The sequence below is a fragment of the Leucopleurus acutus genome (genome assembly GCF_964270905.1).
Source record: "Leucopleurus acutus genome assembly, chromosome: 6".
NCBI lineage: Eukaryota > Metazoa > Chordata > Mammalia > Artiodactyla > Delphinidae > Leucopleurus > Leucopleurus acutus.
Window position 1 is genome coordinate 61954916 of NC_139149.1, and position 22182 is coordinate 61977097.

A 22182-nucleotide genomic window follows, 5' to 3' on the forward strand; every position below is an offset into this window, starting at 1 on the left:
ACAAAAATCCCTTCTCCATAGAGCATGGCCGAATAAGTATACAAACATTATCCATCATTTTATAAAAGAAATACATTGTATCTAAATGCAAATTCAGATAATAGGTATGAAAATTAGTTCTTCACTCTGAAATATATTATTGCCATTCTTAGGAATTAGCCTGCAAGGTCATCACCAGTGAACCCTGTCTCCTGGTATTCATAACTTTATGTAGTTCTCTCTCACCAGTGTTGGTCTGTGTGACCAATAGCATGTCACTTCAAGATTAGGTTATAAAAATACGCAGTTTCCATCTCAGGCCTCTTCTTCCGCTTGCTTTCTTTCTCTCTCTTGGATTACTCGCTCTGAGAGAAGCTGCTATGACATGAGGACATTCAGGGAACTCCATAGAAAAGCCCATTTGGTGAGTAACCGAGGTCTCTGGCAAACAGCCAGTGGAGCTGATGCCTGCCAACAACTGCATGTGTGAGCTTAGAAGTAAATTCTCCAGCTTTAGGTAAGCCTTGAGATGACTATAGGCGCAGCCAATAGCTTAACTGCAATTTACATATGAAAAAAGACCCTGGGCCAGAACCATCAGCTAAGCTGCTCCCATATTCTGTCCCTGAAGAACTGTGAGAGAGAATAAACATTTGTTGTTTTAAGCTACTAAGCTCTGGGGCAACTTGTTATATAGCAATAGATAACTTGTACATGTTTTGGGGGTTGTTTGTTTGTTTATTTATTTATTTCTGGCTGCATTGGGTCTTCGTTGCTGCACGCAGGCTTTCTCTAGTTGCGGTGAGTGGGGGTTACTCTTTGTTGTGGTGCGCGGGCTTCTCATTGCAGTGGCTCCTCTTGCTGTGGAGCACAGGCTCTAGGCACACGGGCTTCAGTAGTTGTGGTGCATGAACTCAGTAGTTGTGGCTCATGGGTTCTAGAGTGCAGGCTCAGTAGTTGTGGCACACAGGCTTAGTTGCTCCTTGGCATGTGGGATCTTCCTGGACCAGGGCTCCAACCCATGTCCCCTGCATTGGCAGGCGGGTTCTTAACCATTGCGCCACCAGTGAAGCCCCTACATGTTTTTACATGGTGATGATTTATTTTTATGATATGAAAATACCAAAATAACCAGTACCAGATTCCTACATGGTACTTGGACAACTATCTAAGCACTAAAAAAAAGACAACTGGGTATTGTCCTTATCAAGGGAAGGGAGACGAGAAAAGAGGTTAAACATACAGCTCACAACCCTAAATGATCCTTCAACAGTAGAAAAGTCCCATAATATTTCCCCATTGCAAGCCCCCTGAAACAGTGGCAAGCTGAGAGAGATGATTTAGGAAAAAAAGTATAGGGAAAGAAAACTGAGAACACAAGAAAAGGAGTTGCAGAGATAATGACTAAAATTCTGAAGAAAATCAGTAAATTTTCTTAAATGGTATTTTTTTTAAGCATATATAATTTTCAAAGTGTAAAAAGTACGAGAATGGAAATATACTCCCTTACTTCACAATAAAACTCACTAACTTCCCTTTGTGGACAACAAATTCTTCTTTTGGTTTTTATCAGAACTACTGGTGGAGAAAATGAGCTATCAAATAATACACATTTCTAAGTGTCAAGCCTTCAAGACTTGAAAAGGTAGAATATAATAGAGTTAGTTATTCCTTAAGGCTAAATTAAATGAAATTCTTTTACATAATTCTTTAAAATAAAATTTAGGAAAAGAATTAAAGTACTTCAGGAATATGTGTTCTACTTATCCCAACAAAGATGTTGCTCTCCCAATAATTAAATATAATTTATGAAAATACAGCAACATGTTTTGTGAAGATATTAAAGATATTACTATTGACTCCTACTTTGAGAATACTGGCATAATCTCCATTTCCCCCTTCTCTTCGTAGAAATCATCCAAACAGCAAGGAGACAAAAACAAAAACACAAATCCCTTTTCTGATAAAATTAAGATAAGCTAAAACTCAACCCTCAAAATATGTGGAAGTGTTCTCCAAAACAATGGAGATCATGCAGGGGCTCAAAAGAGTAAAAGCAGAGAAGGAAAACTGCTTATCTCACTAAAAGGTAGGAAGATAAACTTCTCAAAGTGTAAAGCCTAAAACTCATGTTTATTACAGTGAGAATAAGATACACATGCTACAGGCAGAAACTCCTAAGTTTGGTTCCAACAATGAAACAGAAAAGGCAGGGCTTAAAGAGAAATGACTCAGAAATGCCCTATTTACAAAGAATATTCTGTTTCTATGGCAGCAGGGGAGAAAAGTTTTGTACTATGAAAAATTTTATACACAGTTGCCTAACCCTGTTGGCTGGAGAAGGTTAAAAGCTGAACAAACTAACATACTAAATCCTGGATCATAAGGAAAATTCTAGATAGCCTAAATGTAGGAAGACTTGCCTCTATACTCTCACATAAACCTCTTACAAATAACTGGGCCAAAGCAAAGTAAACATACCACATAGCTAGAGATTTTCTATTTAAGGTATAAAAACCAAAAGCAAAATAGAAAATTAGTTTCAAAACTTAGACCAACATCTTTCATCTCAATGAATGTAAATGAGCTAAACTCACTAGAGCAAAAGAAAAAGACTTTCAGACTGGATCATAAAATAAAAACCAACCCTATAATGTAAACTGACACCTAAAACTGTTTTTGAAGGTTGAAAATAAAACAATGGGCAAAAAATATAGTAGGCAAATACACACAAAATAAAGGTTGTGATCTTAATATGCCACAAGACTGAATTCAAGACTACACCTGCACCAAAAAAAGCTTTAAACTAGAAAAAGAAGGTCATTTTATAGTATTAAAAAGGATGCAGTTTCTTTCCAACAAATAGAGCTGGAGCAACTGCACATCCACAGGCAGAAGAAAGAAAGAAAGAGAGAGAGGGGGACGGAGGGAGGGAGAGAGAGAGAGAGAGAGAGAGAGAGGGAGAGAGGGAGGGAGGGAGGAAGAAAGGAAGGAAGGAAGGAAGGAAGGAAGGAAGGAAGGAAGGAAGGAAGGAAGGAAGGAAGGATGGATCTCAATGTGAACCTCACATCTTATATAAAAAAATGGCTCAAAATGGCTTATGAACTTAAATGGAAAATGTTAGAAGGAAAAAAGCATAGCAAAAAAACAAAGAAGAAAGTCTTCAGGACCTATAGATACAGAGAGGTTCTTAACAACAAAAACACAATCCATAAAAGGAAAAATTTAAATAATAAATTTGGCTCTGTGAAGAACCCTTTATAAGGATGAAAACCCAAATTACAGACTGAAAAAAAAAATCTGCAAACCATATATCCAGCAAAGAACTTGTATCTACAATATATAAAGAACTCTCAAAACTCAACAGTAAAAAGACTAATTATCCAATTAGAAAATTAGACAGCAGACCTGAACAGACATTTCAATGAAGAAAAGATACAGATGGAAAATAAGCACATGAAAAGATGTTCAGCATCACAGCCATCAGGGAAATGTAAATTAAAACCACAATGAGCTATCAATACACACCTATCAGAATGATCAAATCACAAAATAGTGATAATACCAAATGTTGCCAAGGATGCAGAGAAACAAGATCACTCAAACATCACTAGTGGAAATATAAAGTGGTACCTCTACTCTGAAAAAAGGTTTAGCAGTTTCTTATAAAAGTAAACATGTACTTACAAGCGCCTCAGAAATTACACTCTTGGGCATATACCCCAGATAAATAAAAACTTACATTCAGATAAAAACCTGTACACAAATATTCATGGCAGTCTCATTTGTTAGAGCCAGAAACTGGAAACCATCCTAATGTCCTTTAACAGGTGTATGGCTAAACAAACTGTGCTACATTAATGCCATGAAATACTACACAGCAATAAAAAGTAATTACTGTTACACTTAACATCTTGGATGTATCTCAAGAATACGCTAAGTTTAAAAAGCCAACTTCAAAAGGTTACATACTATGTGATCCCATTTTATAACATTCTTGAAATAAAATTATAGAGATGGAAAACAGATGGGGTGGAAGGGGTTAGGAATGGGGCATGTGGAAGAGGGTTGGTATGACTGCAAAGGGGTAGCAAAAAGGAACTCTGTGAACAATTCTGGATCTAAATTGTGGGGTACTTACATGAAGCTACACATATGATAAAACTGCATAGAAATATAAAACACATACACACAAATGAGTGTATGTAAAACTAGTGAAATCTGAATACACTCTATGAATTGAACCAGTGTCTATTTCCTGTTGTGATATTTAACTGTAGTCATGCAAGATGTTACCACTGGGGAAGGCTAGGTGAAGGGTACACAGGACCTGCTTGTACATCTGTTTTTCCCAATTTCCTGTGAATCTATAATTATTTCAAGATAAAAAGTATTTTTTTAAAGGATGTGCCTACAATGAAGATATTACAAGAATATTTACTCATCAAATAGAAAAGCATAACATTCATAAAGCAAAACTAAAGGAAATATAGGGAGAAGTAGAAATACACTGTTATTAGGATACAGAAGACCTATATAACACAGTAAGGTAGTTTACAATGATAATATTAAACTCTGAAAAATATATATATCTTCAAGTGTTCATGAAACACAGCAACTGATCAAATAGCATGCCACCAAAACAGGTCTCAATAAAACCAAAGAAGGAGAAATATTATTAAACAACATTTTCTGAAAGCAATATAATAAAACTAGAAATAGTAACTAAGCCAAAAAAACAAACATACAAACACACATTGCCACCTGGAAATAACTCTTAGATTATAAAAACTTAAAAAAAAAACTTTTAAAAAATGCAATGAAGTTTTAAAAATAACCAAAGTAAATACATATCACTACCTATCAAGACCTGTGGGATAAAACTAAAGCAGTCAGAAAAATACCATGGCCTCAAATACATGTGTGGTGTATTGTGTTAAGAAATAAGAATGAAAATAAATACATTAAAGCATCCATTTTGAGTTACAAGAATAAAGTAAGCCTATGGAAAAAAAAAGTAATTTTTTTAAGCTGGTTCTTTGGAAGAAACAGCTAATAAAAATAATCAGAAAAGAATTACAAATATATAAAATAAGAAATAATAAGGAAGCCATAATCATAGCTACAAAGAAAATTTTAAAAATCAATGAGACAATGATTACTGCTATTACAACACTATGCAAATACCCTTTAAAACTGTAGAATGGTTAACAAAACTAACCTTGGAAGAGAGAGAAAGCCTAAAAAATGAACTGCTATTGAATTTTAGAAGTTGTTAAGAGCTACCCTCTATAAAAAACACCAAGCCCAAAAGATTTCAAATGGAATACTACTAAACCTGTAAAGGACAGATAATGCTAGTACTATTTAAACTGTTCCAGAGCATTAAAAAAGAAAGGAAAGCTTCCTGATGTTCTTATAAAATGACTACAACTAAGAAAGTAGAAATTTTCCTAGAATTCAAGATTTCAACATTTGATTTCAATATTTAATATAATCTATCATTATCAAGAGATGTAAGATGAAAAATCACATGGCTATCTCCATAGATGATGAAACAGCATTTAACAAAATTCAACAATCTTTCTTGATTTAAAAAAAAAAACTAAATAAAATATAAATAGCTAGAAGATTCCTCAACATAAAATATATCTGTCTCAATCCAAAAGTCAGGATAATGCCCAATGGGGAAACATTAGAAGCATTCCCAAGGAACAAGTTAAGGATGTTGACTATTTTCTCTGTAACTTAACATTGTCCTGAAAGTATTAGCCAATACAATTACCAAAGAGGGAAAAAAAATCTGAAAGGAGTCAAAAAATCTGAAAGGAGGTGGTAAAATTATTGCTACTTACAAATAATATGATTGCATACTTAGAAACTCTCAAAGAATCAACTAAAAAACTTATTAGAAACAATAAAACAATTATTATAGTTGAATACAAAATTAGTATAGAAAATCGATAAGTTCATATATACTATCAGTTCTAAGACATACTAAATACCCTAACTCACATTCATGTAATCATTCCTGTTGTTCTTTTCTGAATGAAACTGATGCTATGTGAAATGTAAGTACAGCATGAATTTCTGTTAAATATTATCCAGTGACTTGCACTATAAAATTATAAAGGTGTTCTAACAGGAATAACTGGAGCCTCAATAAAACAGAATCATACTTAGATTCAGTAAACATTTTAAATCCTTAATACTAAGTGTTTTTACTGTACTAAAGTTAAAAATGCTAAAAGTTAAAATGTAGCAGAATACCTAAAACTCAATCAATATAATAAAACCTTCCTCACTTTTACTAAAGAATTAACATTCCATAAACCTCTGATGATTTTTCACCAACCTTCATATAAAAAGGAATTTTTACTTATTTCGTCCTTTCTGCCAAATTTAAGTGCTTTCTTTCCAACAACTATACAAGCCCAATCCAATTTATTGAAATGTTTTTAAGATGAGACTTAACAATATATAAAGCTAAAAATGAAAAGATTACAGGTCTCAATATTTATAACTATGTTGACAATTTTGTCAGTTTATTTAACCATCAAAGGCTTTAGGGAGAATTACCTTCACATTTAGACAAGTAACAATGATTTATTTTGGTATAAGGAACAAGCTTTATGTATTTATTTTTATTATTTGGGTAGAGGAGAGATATAACTCAATACTGTTTTCCCCCAATGATTTGAAATGCTATCTTTATCATACATAAAAACCATATATAATAAAAATTCCTTTTGGGATTTATTTCTGGATTCTTGTATCTCTTCCTTTGGTCTGTGTCTCTATTTAGACACTATCAAACTTTTAATTAATGAAGTTTTACAATGCATTTGATGCCTGGTAGACCTCTGCTTCTCATTCCGCTCCTTTTTTAGACTTTTCAAGACTATTCTTATGTGCTTATTTTTCATTAAAAATTATGGAATAAGTGTGCCAAGATTTTTAAAGTGTTGTTAGTATTTTTATTGTGATCACACATTTTTAGATTAATTTAGGGAGAACTCATCTCAGAATAGGATTTGTCTTCCCATCCAAGAATAGGATTTGTCTCTTAATTATGTCTCAGTACATAATTTTTTAAGTACAGAATTATATCAAGTGAATATCTATATTTTAATATGAATATTATAAAAGGGATGCTTGCAAAATGATTTTCTTACCTACAAAAACTAAGAGTAAATATTCCCCTTGAGTAAATATCAAGAGATGTTCAGATATCTTCTCCTTTAAGAGCCAACTATAGTTGATGGGAGATACTTTGTATTTATTAGAGTGCCATGAAACAAACTTTTAACTTTCCTGAAAAGGCTACAAATTATGTCTGTTAGCTGCCTAGCTGGATTGAGGAAATATACACCACAAACTGGTTGGGAGGAGGGGAAGTGGGAAGGAGGCATTCCCTGACAGTCCAGTGGTTAAGACTCTGCCTTCCAATGAAGGGGGCCCAGGTTCAATCCCTGGTTGGGAACTAAGATCCCACATGCTGCGTAGTGCAGAAAAAAAAAAAAAAAAATTGTATAAAGTCAAAGCTCTAACCTCAAACGGCTTTCAATTCAAGTAGAAAAGCAAGAAAACAAAAAACAGGAGGAAGGAAACAGGAGACAAAACCACCTTCCTCAGTTCCTTTGCTTAAATTTTTTCCCCTCAAATCTCATTTTAAGAGGAAAACACACATACACACGGAAAGAAAATATGGCCAAACCCTCTGGGAAGGTTAACATTTTATGCTAATTGGTCTCTGAAATGACCTTATAGAGAATGGAATTTCTAGAAAGTTATTATTTGTAAGAATAAGGTATCCAGGAATAAAAGTTTGTAAGATTGCTTGCAGAGTCAGTTAAGGGTAGAGACAAAGTCTACGGTTGTTCCTTCTTAGAAAATGAGCCAACTCCCAAGATAATGCCTATCTGCCAGCATAATGCAGAAATACAAAAATTTAATGTAAACCAAACCTTCCCTCATTATGGAGCACAATCTTAATAATTCCTATGAAATCAGTTCACCATAATTTCAGTTTCAGTAACAGCTGAAAAGATCAGAGAGATATAAATATATTATCAAATCTGAAAAGCAGAAAACCAATAGACTGGAATCTCACCAAGTTCCTCCCTATTACATCCTAAAAAGAAGACAAAATAAAATCTCAAATCTTCTCAGGTATTGATATTCTACCAAAAAAGATAATTTGGGAATAGTTATGATTAGGCAATATATGCTCAGTCCTGAATCCGTGACCTCTCTGCCAGTAAAAGCATTTGGGAAACTGGGAATGCAGAGACAAGAGTCGCTTTTTGTCATTTCAGGTAGATTTCTAAACTTTATAATTAATGTAGACAGTGATGAGTAAAGCAATACCTTTTCTTGCTCCTTCTGCCTCCATTTCTTTACGCAAACCCTGGTCTAGACATCAAAACTTTGTTTCCAAAGAAAAAAAGTCCAGGGGTAAGCTTGAGCGAGAGCTCACATTACACACAAAAGGCAATGTCCTGTGGTAAGTCTTCTTTCTGTTCACCACAACATCCACTCTCATGTTGTTGTATTCTATTTCATGCTTTTTTGATTGTCATCAATCAGAAGGACAATTCTATTCTTTGTTGGATAACTGGTCTATGCTTCCAAAAGTGAACAACAGCTCACTGAAATAGAAACTGCAGCAGTTGAGAACCAGGTCACAGATGTGAATGAGACAAAGTGAGAAATGGCTCTGAAGCTTAACAAGCCAAGAAATACTAGATGCATGTGATGCAGAACAGGCAGAAGGACACAGTAAGGATAACAAAGCTTCACACTCAAAAGAGTGGAAAGATCAAACTGAAGAAATAAAAAACATTTTTAAAGAAACTAAGTTTTTTTACTTTTTTTTTTTTTTTTTTTGCGGTACACGGGCCTCTCACTGTTGTGGCCTCTCCCGTTGCGGAGCACAGGCTCCGGACGCGCAGGCTCAGCGGCCATGGCTCACGGGCCCAGCCGCTCCGCGGCATGTGGGATCTTCCCGGACCAGGGCACGAACCCGTGTACCCTGCGTCGGCAGGCGGACTCTCAAACACTGCGCCACCAGGGAAGCCCCAGTTTTTTATACTTTTAAAAACAATTAGTATATGATTTATGTGCAAAAAAACAAACAAAAAAAATCTTCTGAGTCACAATAGCCAATCACAATCTGTGCTTAGGCATTAGAATTAGCACAGAGAGTTCCCTGTCAGGTATTCTTTTACAACTAGATTGAAATCTTCTATAATCAGAAAATCAATTTTTATATGGAAATGGATGTCAAATGGAGTTTTTTTAAGTATTTAAAGACATTTAAATCAACTAAACATCTCACACTTATTCCCTTTCTAAATTTTTCTCCCTTCTCTTCATAAAAAAATAATAGAAGGTTAACAAGGGAAAGGGGCTCTGCATTATGAAATCTGAGACTACACCTGGGATAAGAAGCATTCCAAAATTTCAAAAGAGAAGAAACATTTTTTAAATGGCAGAGACAATTATTTTGTAATATGCATGTACTTGATTTTTGGCTCTTTACCTACATACAAAGTTAAAATTGTATCAGCACCAGGAGTTCCTAAAGACTAAACCAAAAATGTTTACTACAGTAGTCCCAATGAAAAAGATCCTACCCCACCCACCAATGTCAAACCAAAAAACCTAAGCATCACCCTGATACCTCCTTTTCCCTTACCTTCCATTTCCTCCCATCAAGTTGTCTCAGTTTTACTTCCAAAATATTTCCAAATCATCTGTTCATCTCTTCTGCCACTGGGCAGTCCAATCCGTCTTCATTTTTTATTAAACTTCTACAACAGCCTCCTAGCTGATCTCCCGGTTTCTATTCTTGTCCTCCTCTTACTCCATCTCCATAAAACATCACACATGATCTTCTTAGATCTCATCATGCCATTCTTCTACTAAAACCTTTACACTCTTTCCATTTCACCCAAAATAAAATTCAGACTCCTCTCTGTGACCCTCCATGACCTAGATTGTGCAAGCTCACCTTGCATCACTCTTCCTCTCCATCACACACTCCAGATATACCTATGTTTTTGACCCTCGCGTAAGTCACTCTCTCTCCTACTTCACAGACTTTGCATTTTCCGTTCTTTCTTCTTGGAATTTTTTTTTTTTAATTTGAAGAACACACTGATGGAAAAAATTCTAACAATACCAAAAAAAAGCATGTGGAAAGAAACGACTACTTAAAATTCCAACACCTGAGAAAATTACCATTATTATTTTGAGGATAATCCTTTCCTATATCTCTCTATGGATATATGTGCTATTACACACTGTATATATAAATACTCTTCCATATATTCCAACTCTTTCCATACTGGTTCTTTCTCATACTTTAGTTCTCAATTCAAATACGTCCTCAAAAGAGGCCTTCCAGGACCATCCTAAAGCATCCTATTCTTCTCTATCACATCACCTGTTTATTTTCTTCATTGCACTTATCTCCCTCTAAATTAACTATGTTTGTTTACTTGTCTCGTTTTTTGTCTGTCCAATCCCAACTGAATGTAAGCTCCCTACTTTCTCAATCACAACAGGCTAGCCCAAAACCTAACACATTGCAGGTGCCAAATATTTACTGAATGAACAGATGATGGCTTTGACTAATATTTATAAGCTGCCAAATCCTAAATTTATATCTCCCATTCAAATTTCTCTCCTGAGCTTCATAGTCATACTTAACCATCCCACTTGGCAGCTCTATCTGGATAGACCATAGGTATTTTGGTCTCAGTGGGTCAACTACCTGCTCCTCCTCATGTTGTTCCCTATTTAGATGAATGATGCTACCATCAACCAAATTTCCCAAGCCATGAACTTGAACTTTATCCTTGACGCAATTCTTCCTCTTCACCCCACATTTAACCAATCACCAAGAGCCTCTCCATATTACCTCAATTCTACCTCTTAAATCTCTTCAACCCATCCACTTCATTCAGCCCATCTGTTTCTCTTCAATGCTGCTACCACCACTCAAGTGCAAATCACCATCAATCGTTTCTCCCCTAGACAATTACAATAACCTTCTAACTTGCTGCTCCGGATCCATTCTTACTCCCCTCTAATTTACTCTCCATGCTGTAGCCTCAGTGGTATCTTCAAGATAATGATATGATCATGTCATACTCCTTAAAAATCTTCAGTGGCTTCCCACTATTCTTAGATTAAAACCTAAAATCCTTATTATAGACTATAAGGCCCTCAAGAAATATCCTTCGTCTAACTATCCAGACTTTTCTCCATAATCCAGTCTTTGGCCTTCTTTCAATTCTTTAAACCTACCATGCTCTATCCTCCTTCAGAGTCTTCAAATATGCTCTTCCTTCTGCCTAAAACACTACCTACCATGTCACACCACCCTTGCTACATATAACTCATCCTTCAGGTCTCAAACTCAAAAACCACTTCCTCAGGAAGACTGTGGTAGGCAGAATTCTAAAGATATCCCCCTCTCTCTCCCCAAGATTTCCATTCTCTGGTTATATTATCAAACAGTAATCTAGGTACTACTATGGAGGGACTTTGCAGATATAATTACTACTCAGTTGATTTTAAGATAGGCAGATTAACCTAGATTATCCTGGTGAGTTTAATACCATCAGTTAAGCCCTTAAAAACAGAGGTTTCTCTCAGCCAAGGGCAAAATAGGAAATCAGAGAGATACAGCAGAAGTTAGCCAACACCCTGTTTGAGCCTGGAAGCAGATTCTCCGCCCCCAGAGACTCCAGGCCAGCTAATAACTATGATTTAAGCCTGCAAGACCCTAAGCAAAAAACCCAGTCAAACTACCTGAACTTCTGACCTACACACTTGTGATATAATAAATGGGTGTTAAGTCACTAAATTTGTGGCAACAGTAGTAAAGAATACAAAGGCCCTTCCCTGACTCCCATGTCCACTCCAGACTGTGTTAAGGATCCATTATAATATTCATTACACTTATTACTTAATTTAATGTATGCAGTCTAAGATCTACAGTCAAAGGTTCTGTATTTTTGTGTACCATACACCATTATAATCCAACATGCACACAATTGGTACCTATAAATGTTTGTTGATTGAATGAGCAAATTTTTCATTCAACTTTCTCTCAAAATTCGCAATCATTCTAATCTCAATTCACACCTCCCGTAAAGTGCTGTATTACAAAATATTTCTGTAGTAAGGGTCAATTGCTTTATAGCAGTTACTAAAAAGAGGGGAAGGGTGGGATGAATGGAATACATTCAACATGGGGCAGATGTTCTTTTTGTTTTACAAGTCCTTCCTCACTTGCCACTACCCACAATCTGAAATGCCTACTCCATGCCCAATACTCCTAGGGAGCATGAACATGTGTTAGAGAATCACAAAAGATTACCGTACAGAGCCATTATTACTAATGTCACTGGGTCATATTCTTCAAGTATGTTGGATTATAAATAAAGGTTTAAAACAATTGTTCTACTTTTTAAAGAAACAGTTTTCAAACTGCAAAAAATGCAAATTTATTCACTCTGAAACATTATTATTTCATAATAAAAAGAAACTGACTATATTAAAACTATCTAGTCAGGAAAAGTCAACAAAAAGAACATTTTACTTACATTAATGGGAAAGCAAAAAATGGGAGTGTCATGGCAAGTCTTGCTGTAAATTCATCAGGAAGGTACCATAAGTATACAATTAAACATGTAAACAGATAGAGAATTGAAGAGTAGAGAATTAATCTTCCAACCCATAATTTTTGTAATCTCTGATTTTTTTCCCTAAATTCTTCCAATGCTTGAATTTCCTGTGAAGAGAAAGTTATTATGTATTATTAAATCAAATTCATAAAGAAATTAAAATGGTAAAAAAATTTTTACATGAGAGGTTATAAAGAACTCTTAAAAATTCAATGAAACATAATACCTTAATATTTTAAACAGAACATAATATGAAAAAGAAAATTAAAAATGAAGTTAAAACATATGAAAAATGTCTATTATGATTTGACAAATCTTTTTTAAATTAAAAATTAAGATATTTAAAAATAATGTTTGATAACCTATCAAATTAGCAAAGATCAGAGGTATAAAATTGGCATCAATAGTCTTTGTTAAGTCAAACAAGTAATAATTCTCCCTGTATAAGGCCTAAAAAAAAAACTCTGACTATAAAAAGAATTAATAAAAATTGAAACAGTGACCCATACTAGATTCTTTCAATCCATTCATCACTCTCAATATTCTCAAAGAATAACCATTTTTTTATGATAGAAAGTATAAAAAGCTGTGAAGTTTGCAAACTGATACAAATAGTTGCAGACTATTTTATAATCTACTTTGTCCTATCTGTAACATTGATTTACACCATGCTGTAGATCAAATTTCATTCTAACATTCACTATTACCTGACACAGACTTCTTAGGTCACTGATAGACTTTGGATTTTAACATTGAAGTTCTCAGGCTTACTCTATATCACCTCTAAATTCCCATACCAGATCTAGTCTCCAAAGTAATATGTACTAAAATAATATTTATGTAACACCTAAAATGAATTAAAACACCCCAGAGCCAAAGAACATACCTTATCTATATTTTCCAGAACCTCTACAGTTGAAGGTTTTGTCTGTTATAGAAACAGAAATAAGAGACAGCATTAAAACCTGTTATCGCTAACTTAGAAACACTTTGACTCATATAATCATACAAGAACATTTTAATCCAAAATTAAGTTTTTTCAATGTTATTAAGCAATATGTATTCCTGTCTTTTTACAAATGAGATTTAGACTTAAATAAAAATTATAACTATAAACAAAATTACACAAGACTAAAGAAATAAGATGTACCTACTTAACTTAAATTTTTAGTCCTAGAAGTACTTTCAACTCTGATAGCTCAATTTTTACCATCCTTAACCAACCCCAATAAAACATACTTTTACTAAGAGAAAATTTGTTTAAATTTTCCTCCAAGAAAAATTTTCTTAGATATGATTATTCAAAAGAATTCTATTAAGTTATTATAAATTATTAATTCTATTAAATTATTATAATTATAAATTCTATTTAAAAATTCAAGACTAAATATGGTCTGATTTACTATTGCTTAAAGTTCACTTAGGACTCTGGAGGTCGAAAATCAATAGGCTACCTTCATTCTGAATTCCTAAAGTACTTTTCTGAATATCAGATTTTTAAAGGGCATCTAAGAATACTTCACTATTGCAGAGCTTGTTTGTCAAAGATATTTTTTATATCACCTAGAATAAAAACCAGCCAAAATGCCTCATACAACATTTGAAAAAAGTAATTACCAATTATATACTCAACCATCTAAGAGGGTAATGATTATCAATTCATTGTAGGGCCAGCAGGAGTTGTTAATATTAGGTTGAACCATATGCAATTGCTGTTTATGTAGTCAAAACTGGCAGTTTCATATGGTTCAACCTAACAAGAAAGACAAAGGAAGAATAGATAAATTTGATTCTCAGGCAGAACTTTAATAAGGTTTTAAAGGGGGGTGGAGGGTGTCAATGTAATGCCAATCCAAAACAAAGCATCTCCAGCAATAGGTCAAAAACTAAATTGTGTACCAAGTATTGCCAGACTCCATTGTTATGGTAAAAAGGAGTCAAAAAATAAGCAAAGTAGTTGTCCTAGACTACATTACCTCCTCTTATATTAGAGAAGAGCATTGACCAGAATATTTTATATTTTACAGCTCTAAATTTGAGATACTTCCTCTAAAGACTTAGCCAATAAAATCAAACTATATTTTTAATTTTGTTTAACCTATTAATTCCTAAAAGTATACCTAGTGTGACTTTAGTAAATATTTGTGACAAGCTTTAAGCAAAAAGATATAGCCTATAAAAACATAAATATTGTATAGAATACTTAATTTCAACTATCTTTCAAGTAAGATTGAAATTTAGGCAGTATGAAAACAAGAAAAGATAACCATTTGTACACAAATGTATAAACAGAGAAATAAAAATAATTCATAGGTCAACGTGAAATAATTCTGTTAAACAGAGACATCAGACACCTATACAGCAAGTAGAACCATTAAAGTCCAAATAAAAAAATAACTCATAAGAGAAGAAAGAAAAAAAATTAAATAGAGTTAGGGATAATATTAAACCACTACTCAAGTCTACACCACAAAGGAGACCCTTACAAATAGCTTTATGTGACACTTTTATATTAGACTAAGAACTGGCTGTAAAGAAAAGTAACTTACCCTCCATCGAGAAAATAATCCACCCATTTTTTTATTTGTAGAAACTGGGCACAATGATAAATATCATCAGTTGTCCAAAGGAATTCACAGCTAGAAATAAAGCAATTATTTTAAAAATTTAAGTTAAATATACAGCATATTCACTATAAAATTTAGATGTTGCAATACTACCCAAAAATACTATAAAATATTAATTTATTTGGACTCCACTTATGTGGAATTTTAATTCAAACAGTCTTGCAGACAGCCCACCTTTTAAAAATTCCTTTCTTCCAAGCCAAAACATATTTAAAAGTGAAAATAAAGCTGGAAAGACTTTTTAAGTAGCAAGGTGTTTTAAAAGTATATATTCATACCACTTTGCAATTTTCTGTTCCTTAAAGTAGGTCCCCTATATTGTTCTTCTAAGAAAAATTCTGCTGTACTGCATTTCTATCATTCAGCTGTCTCCCAACTAAACTAGTTATTTGGAACTAGGGGTGCTCTACAATGTTTAGAATAATATCACCTTACAATAATAGAAAGCCAACAGGATTTTGAGTAAGAAAATAAGGGTTATAAGGTTACCTGTGACAGTGAGCATATCATTTAACGTTTCTGAGCCATAATTTTCTTTTCTGTATATTAAAGTTAATAATACTACCACTTTTCACAGGATAGCCTTTATTATTACCATTTTACAGACAAGAAAATTAAGTGGAAAGAAGTTTAGTGATTCACCCAATAGCTCAGAAGAAACATTACCCAAAGCCACTCTATCTTCAGACTTCCGGTCTGTTCACTACCGTTCAACACCCAAATAAACATTTCTTTCTGAAATTGTGTCTACGTCCCTCAAGTTAAACTGTCATGTCAGCTAGCTGTATCTCATATCCCCTTTTTTAGTTGTTTTTCTATGACTCTCAAATGTATTAAATATTACCATACATATAAAAATGTATCAGCAATATTATATCCTAAATCAATTTACCAGTCAATAGTTATATAATTTTTAATTCTTTTAAACTGAAACAGTGAAAGTATATTTTCAAACTTACATAGTTTTACCATGTTACAGTTATATACTACCAATGTATAAAACTGCTTCATTTCCACCTAAAAAAAGTTAGGCCATAATTCTTACATTTTTTTAAACTCATAAATGTAATCACAAAATAATGCCAGCACAAAGTAAGTACATTCACTCTGCAATACTATTTTTAGGTTGGAATTAGCATCAGGCATGCCTATCTTGACTTTCTTGGTTAGAGAAGTAAAAAAAGTCTAATTATGAAACACACAAAGTGATTTTTACCAACAGAAATACCTATAATCTGTACTGAAAACTTCTGAAGTTTATAAATGTAATCAATGTTATAAGCCACATTTAAGTTGCAATCTAAATATTATTAATCCTTCAATAGTAAATCGGTATTCAAATTTCTAAAGTGTGGTTGTAGGAAATCCAGGAACTTTAATGAATAAAAGTATAAATTTCTGAGTTAAGACATTAAATAGATCTTAAAACCTTAAGATGCTAAAAATCACCAAGAAAGGTGGCTGGGAAGGGAAGATTCAGATGAACCACTTAACTTGTATATTTTCTTTTTTTTTTTTCCTGTATGCAGGCCTCTCACTGTTGTGGCCTCTCCCATTGCGGAGCACAGGCTCCGGACGTGCAGGCTCAGCGGCCATGGCCCACGGGCCCGGCCGCTCCGCAGCATGTGGGATCTTCCCGGACCGGGGCACGAACCCGTGTCCCCTGTATCGGCAGGCGGACTCTCAACCACTGCGCCACCAGGGAAGCCCTGTATATTCTCAAAGTATACATTATCCCATGTATACGATGAATGCATGTGCTATACACCACTATGTATGGTGTATAGCACAGTGTTTTGTACACAACTGACCTACACATTTTGGTTTGAAACAGTTTATAGCTATCACAAATCAGAATTTTTAATATTTGAAAGTAATGACAACAATAATATCATTTAAACACTTGGTAAGGACTTAATCTTCTAGCAGGCCCTAAAACAAATGTTTTTCATGAATTTTATCATTTAGATACTACCATCACTCTATTTTACAAATGGCAAAACTGAGTCTACAGAAGTGAAGTAATTTGCTAAGTTCCCAAAGACAGTAAGTAACAGAGCCAGACCCAGTATTTTAGTTTTGATTTTTTAAAAAGCAACAAGTTAGCGGTAGTGGCTTAAGAGATACAAACTACTATGTATAAAACAAATAAGTTACAAGGATATATTGTACAGCACAGGGAATATAGCCAACATTTATAACTATAAATGGAGTATAATCTTTAAAAATTGTAAATCACTATGTTATACACCTGAAACTTATATGATATTGTAAATCAATTACAGCTCAATAAAAAAGGCAAAAAAAAGCAACAAGTTACTTCTAATAACTCAAAATCAGAAATTAAGTCTTTCTGTAGATTAGATTGGAATATTTATATATAAAACATATAAAAGCACCTCAGACATTCTCAAATAGCTGGTAAACAGAGCTACTGAAGTGGAAAGTCATAAACATAAGACACAGGGTTAGTACAGTTTATCATGTAGCCCAATTCCTTCATTTGCTTAAATCTGAATGCTTAAATCTGCATGGAAGAGAAGCTAAAGGACATGCCAAAATCATGCAGGTCCAGCTAGGGGCAGAACTGGTGCTAGAAGTCTGCAAGTACTGCCTCTACTTGTTTACTGCACGTCACTTTTAAAATTCATGTAATATGAAATGTATGCATAATATTACAATTAATACCAACTTTGACATCAATTATTTGCTTGGAGAATTGTTTTGATGTTAATGAAACAAATTACATAAGATCCCTGCAGCAGAGAATTGTGCTTCTAAATTTGTCCTCTAGAACAACACACTATGGTAATAGTCATTAAATGCCATATTCATCCTTTCAGGTTCATAATCAAAAAGCCAATCAACCCTCATTGTCCCAACTTTTTTTCTATCAAATTCTGGTATTTGTTAGGGACGCCTGATTTACTATAATACACATGTATAAGTAGTACTTTCCAACAGATACGAAAGCATAACAAAATTAAATAAATCAACTATTTCTCTACAACTTTAATTTCATACCTCTTCTATTTCCAAACACTTTTTCCCTCCTTGCCACCTGAACATCTTAACTCCAATTCCTGTGGCCCATTACTATGAAACCTTGGGCAAATAAATAAATTAACCTCTCAGTTACTCATTATCTTCATCTGCAAAAGAGCGATAGTTAAGAACCCTCTCAAATGTTGAAAAGCTTACAACATAATGTATTCTAAAGTACTTACAACAGTGCCTGACACATACTAATTTCTCGATACAAATGGTTGTTTTTACTGCTGTGGTTGCTGCCCTTTTCTAGTCCATCTCTGCTTCCTTTCAACACATGGAAAATACATGGGAATCAAATAACTAGCATTTCTTTCTGAAGCATAAATCAATTTGCTTGCTCTTGAGTGGACAGATTGTTCAATCTCAAGTGGCCTGTTCCAAGAAATCTTCCGTGAACGTGTATAAAGAGTCTCTTTCCACTCTGCTATCACTATGGGACCTGACATGACCTTAAGAGCTGGGTGCATCTAATGTGTTTTTCACTAAATAATAACACCCACCATATTATTTGAATGTTTTCTATTAACTGCTATTCACACTCAGGGTTAGGTGTCAGAATTTGAAATCTTGGGATGTGTTATTCTTAAATTTTGAGCTTACTTCAAGTCATATTGAAATAATGGAATAAAAAAGGTCTTGATTCAAAATATGACTCAACCACATACTAGCTACGTGATCTTGTATAAACTAAACTCTCTAAGCCTCAGTTCAGCATTTGTAAAGCGGTGAAAATATCTACATCTACACTTCACAGAATTGCTGCATGAGTTAAATGAAATTATATATCACTTGGTAATGAAATAAGTGTATAATAAATTATAGACATTATTACTACTATTACCAGAAAGCACATGTAGTACGGCAATACTTCTCATATGGAACACATTTCTTTCTAACTTCTTATAAAGAAACTGTTTCATAATTTTAAAATTGGAAAATAAATTTAGTTTGTATTTTAACTGAAATTGTATTGCTCTCATTTTCTCCAGTATAAAAAATAAAACAAAATACTCTGAAGACTCTTACATTAAAATAAACTTTAACAGCAAAGGAAGTTTAGTTTTATGTTTATCAAGTTCCAAACTTAAGTAGAAACTATTGTCACCATCAACAGTACCTCTATAACACACTGGACAATTCAATTTGAGATTAAAAGTGTTTGTTCTATAACTCTAACTTTCAAATATCCTAACAGAAAAGACAATTCTGAAATATCCCAAACTACCACATTTACTGCTCAAAAATAAAATTACTGAAAAGAATTACATCTCTAAAAGCACTTTTATTATACAATGATTAAGTTCTGGTCTTCATGGTAAGTCAATGCTCATTCTGAACTAAATACTACCAAAAAATGACTATTTGATTGTAAAGATTTCTCCTATAAATCATACCTGTTGTAAGCCATATAATTTCTTCCTTTTTTTATTCTTTCAAGTTAATAATATGTAAACACTAAGGTTTTTAACAGCAATGGGTTGATGCCAGTAGATGACGGAGAAACTTGAAATTCTAATTTTAAATGTTTAAAAAAATGTGTTGAAAATCAACTTAGTCCTCCTAAAATGAAACTACGGGGGCTGTTGAAGACAAGAGATTAGCATTCCCTGCCAGTTTGAACATATGCCTAAAACCAAGTTTACTCACATCCACACAAACTGCTGTTGAATTTTGTGTGGTGACAATTTTGTCAATGGTGACACCCAGGCCACTGAGAAAGGAGAAGAAAGTCGACACTAGGCACCACAAACCAGAAGCCTACTGGGAAAAGCGGAACATGGAAAATTCAGTGAGTCACAAATTTTACTTAGTAGAGTGAGGGCACCATCAGCAAAACTGCGTGCACCAATCCCAACTCTCTCTCAATTCCCTTACACTGTATTCAAGAATTAAAACTATGATGTAGTTTAGATTTGCTCTTCTCCTTCTGCCATGCCTATGACACCCACGCAATCTGGCCCTTCCCTCCACCCCACCATTGCTCAAAAAAGGACTACAGTCCAAGAGAGGCTTCTCTAAGCAGCATACAATCCACGCCCACACGCCTGGGCCGAGCAGCGTGACACTGACAGTTTTCGGTCCCTCCCGATCTCACCAACTCGTGGCGCCTCCGCACAACTCAGCAAAAGACGACAAGGGTAGAACCCACTCAAAGCGATGGCTTAGTGCAGGACTTTCTGACCCTTCGACCGAACAGGGAGGTGGGCCAAAGAGACGATGCTCAGCTCAACCCAGTCACTGCCCGCCTTCCCCGCCCCGAATCTCCGAGAAAAGGCTGGGGAACCAACTCCCCTCGGGAAACAGAAAGGGGTCTCCAGCACTCCAGAGCCATCCCTGCCACTGTGCTGGGAAACCAAGGGGATCAGGGGGCGAGACAGGATCAGCACGCAGCCGGGCAGCAGCTCAACTAGCCGCCGCCGCAGAGCTCGTAGGCCACTCGGCATGGGGCGGAGGCGCCCGGGAGAGGCAAGCGGGGGAACCCGAAGCGTATTTCCCAGGGAAAAGCTCAGCGCATCTCCCCTCTGCCGAACCCTTCCAACGGCCCTCATTTTGATCCCTCTACCTTCAAGTAGAAGCGGGCAAAGCCCGGCGCTGGCGCCCAGCTCTGCCAGCTTCGGCCGCCACAGCGCAGCCCGCCTCCGGAGCAAGCAGCAGCCGCCACTGACAGAGCGATGGGCTCAGCCAACTTCCCATCAAACCCCGCGCTCCCGCCGCCGGCCAATCGGCGCCGCAGCCGGCGCGCGGCGCTCCCCCGTCACGTAACCGTGACCGGGGCGGGCAGCTGAGGGGCGAGGCCGGCGGTTGGCCCGAGGACATCTGTCCCTGTGGCTTCTGCAGCAAAATAGGGTGCTCGTCTTCGCGTCTCACAGGTGGACTGTCATTTATTATGACTCTTAACAGTACAGTTACTTCTTACTCCTCCTCTGCCTCCTTCTTTTCTTTTAGAGCCCGTTCTGCCAAGTCTTACAGGCGAAAGAAAACCCCGAAATTGGTCCTGATGGTCCTAGACCGCCGCGGGAGAGAAGAGTGCGCTTGGGTGGAGATGGATGCACCTGGAAAGGAGTCCGCCCTGAAGAGTGCCCGACCAGCTGCCATCCAACCGGCAGCAGAGCAAGTTAATGCTACACCGCTTAGAAGAGACGGGTTCCCAAACAAGCCAGTGGAGAAATTCAGCCTAGACTCCAGGAGCGCTTGAGGCTTTTATGACTCTTGGACGCCAAAAAGGGTCATTTGATATCTGGGCGCTTACCATTGTGTGGTAAACGTCGAATGTCCAAGGATGTTGATTTCAAACTTGTGGATAACAACATAAGCTGAGTTTTCTATCTCTTACCTTAAGAACACTCCCTACACAGGTCCTGGTACTAGGCCCACGAATAAACCACCTAGGTTTTATTTGCCTCAGATGTGAAACATTGGCTAAAGAGTGTTAAATCTCCTAGTCAACTGGGAATGACAAGTCTAAATAACAAATGGTACTTGAACCACACAAGGTAATGTTGGAGAAGGGTAGAGAAACCTCAGTAAAAGCTTTTGTCCCATTTTACCCCTGTGTGCAAACATTTTTCTATTTTATTTAGTTACATACACATTTTAAAATAATGAAAAGTGTCCATAGTTTTTAAAGAGTATAATCGTTTTAATATGCTACGTTTAAACTTTGACAACCAAACAGGTAAAGTAAGAAAAGAAAGTGAGCATAGTATCTAGTTGGTAAGAATAATTTATTATACTGGAAGCTACCAGATAATTCACTGTAGAGTTGCTTAACTGCTAAAATCTTTAGTTATAGCTTTGTAAACTTGAAAAGAAGGGAAGGGAAC

General features: G+C 35.4%; 1 protein-coding gene across 1 annotated transcript in view; it reads right to left on the reverse strand.

The window, feature by feature from the left end:
• Positions 1 to 20994, reverse strand: part of LNPK (lunapark, ER junction formation factor) — an 83268-nt gene extending 62274 nt beyond the window's left edge. The window contains exons 1-4 of the mRNA XM_082841286.1: positions 20922 to 20994; positions 15230 to 15319; positions 13567 to 13608; positions 12600 to 12787 (exon numbers count right to left, since the gene is read on the reverse strand). Coding sequence (XP_082697412.1) covers positions 12600 to 12787; positions 13567 to 13608; positions 15230 to 15256 — 257 coding nt within the window. The 5' untranslated portion in view covers positions 15257 to 15319; positions 20922 to 20994. The remainder of the gene's footprint in view (positions 1 to 12599; positions 12788 to 13566; positions 13609 to 15229; positions 15320 to 20921) is intronic.
• Positions 20995 to 22182: the final 1188 nt, after the last annotated feature.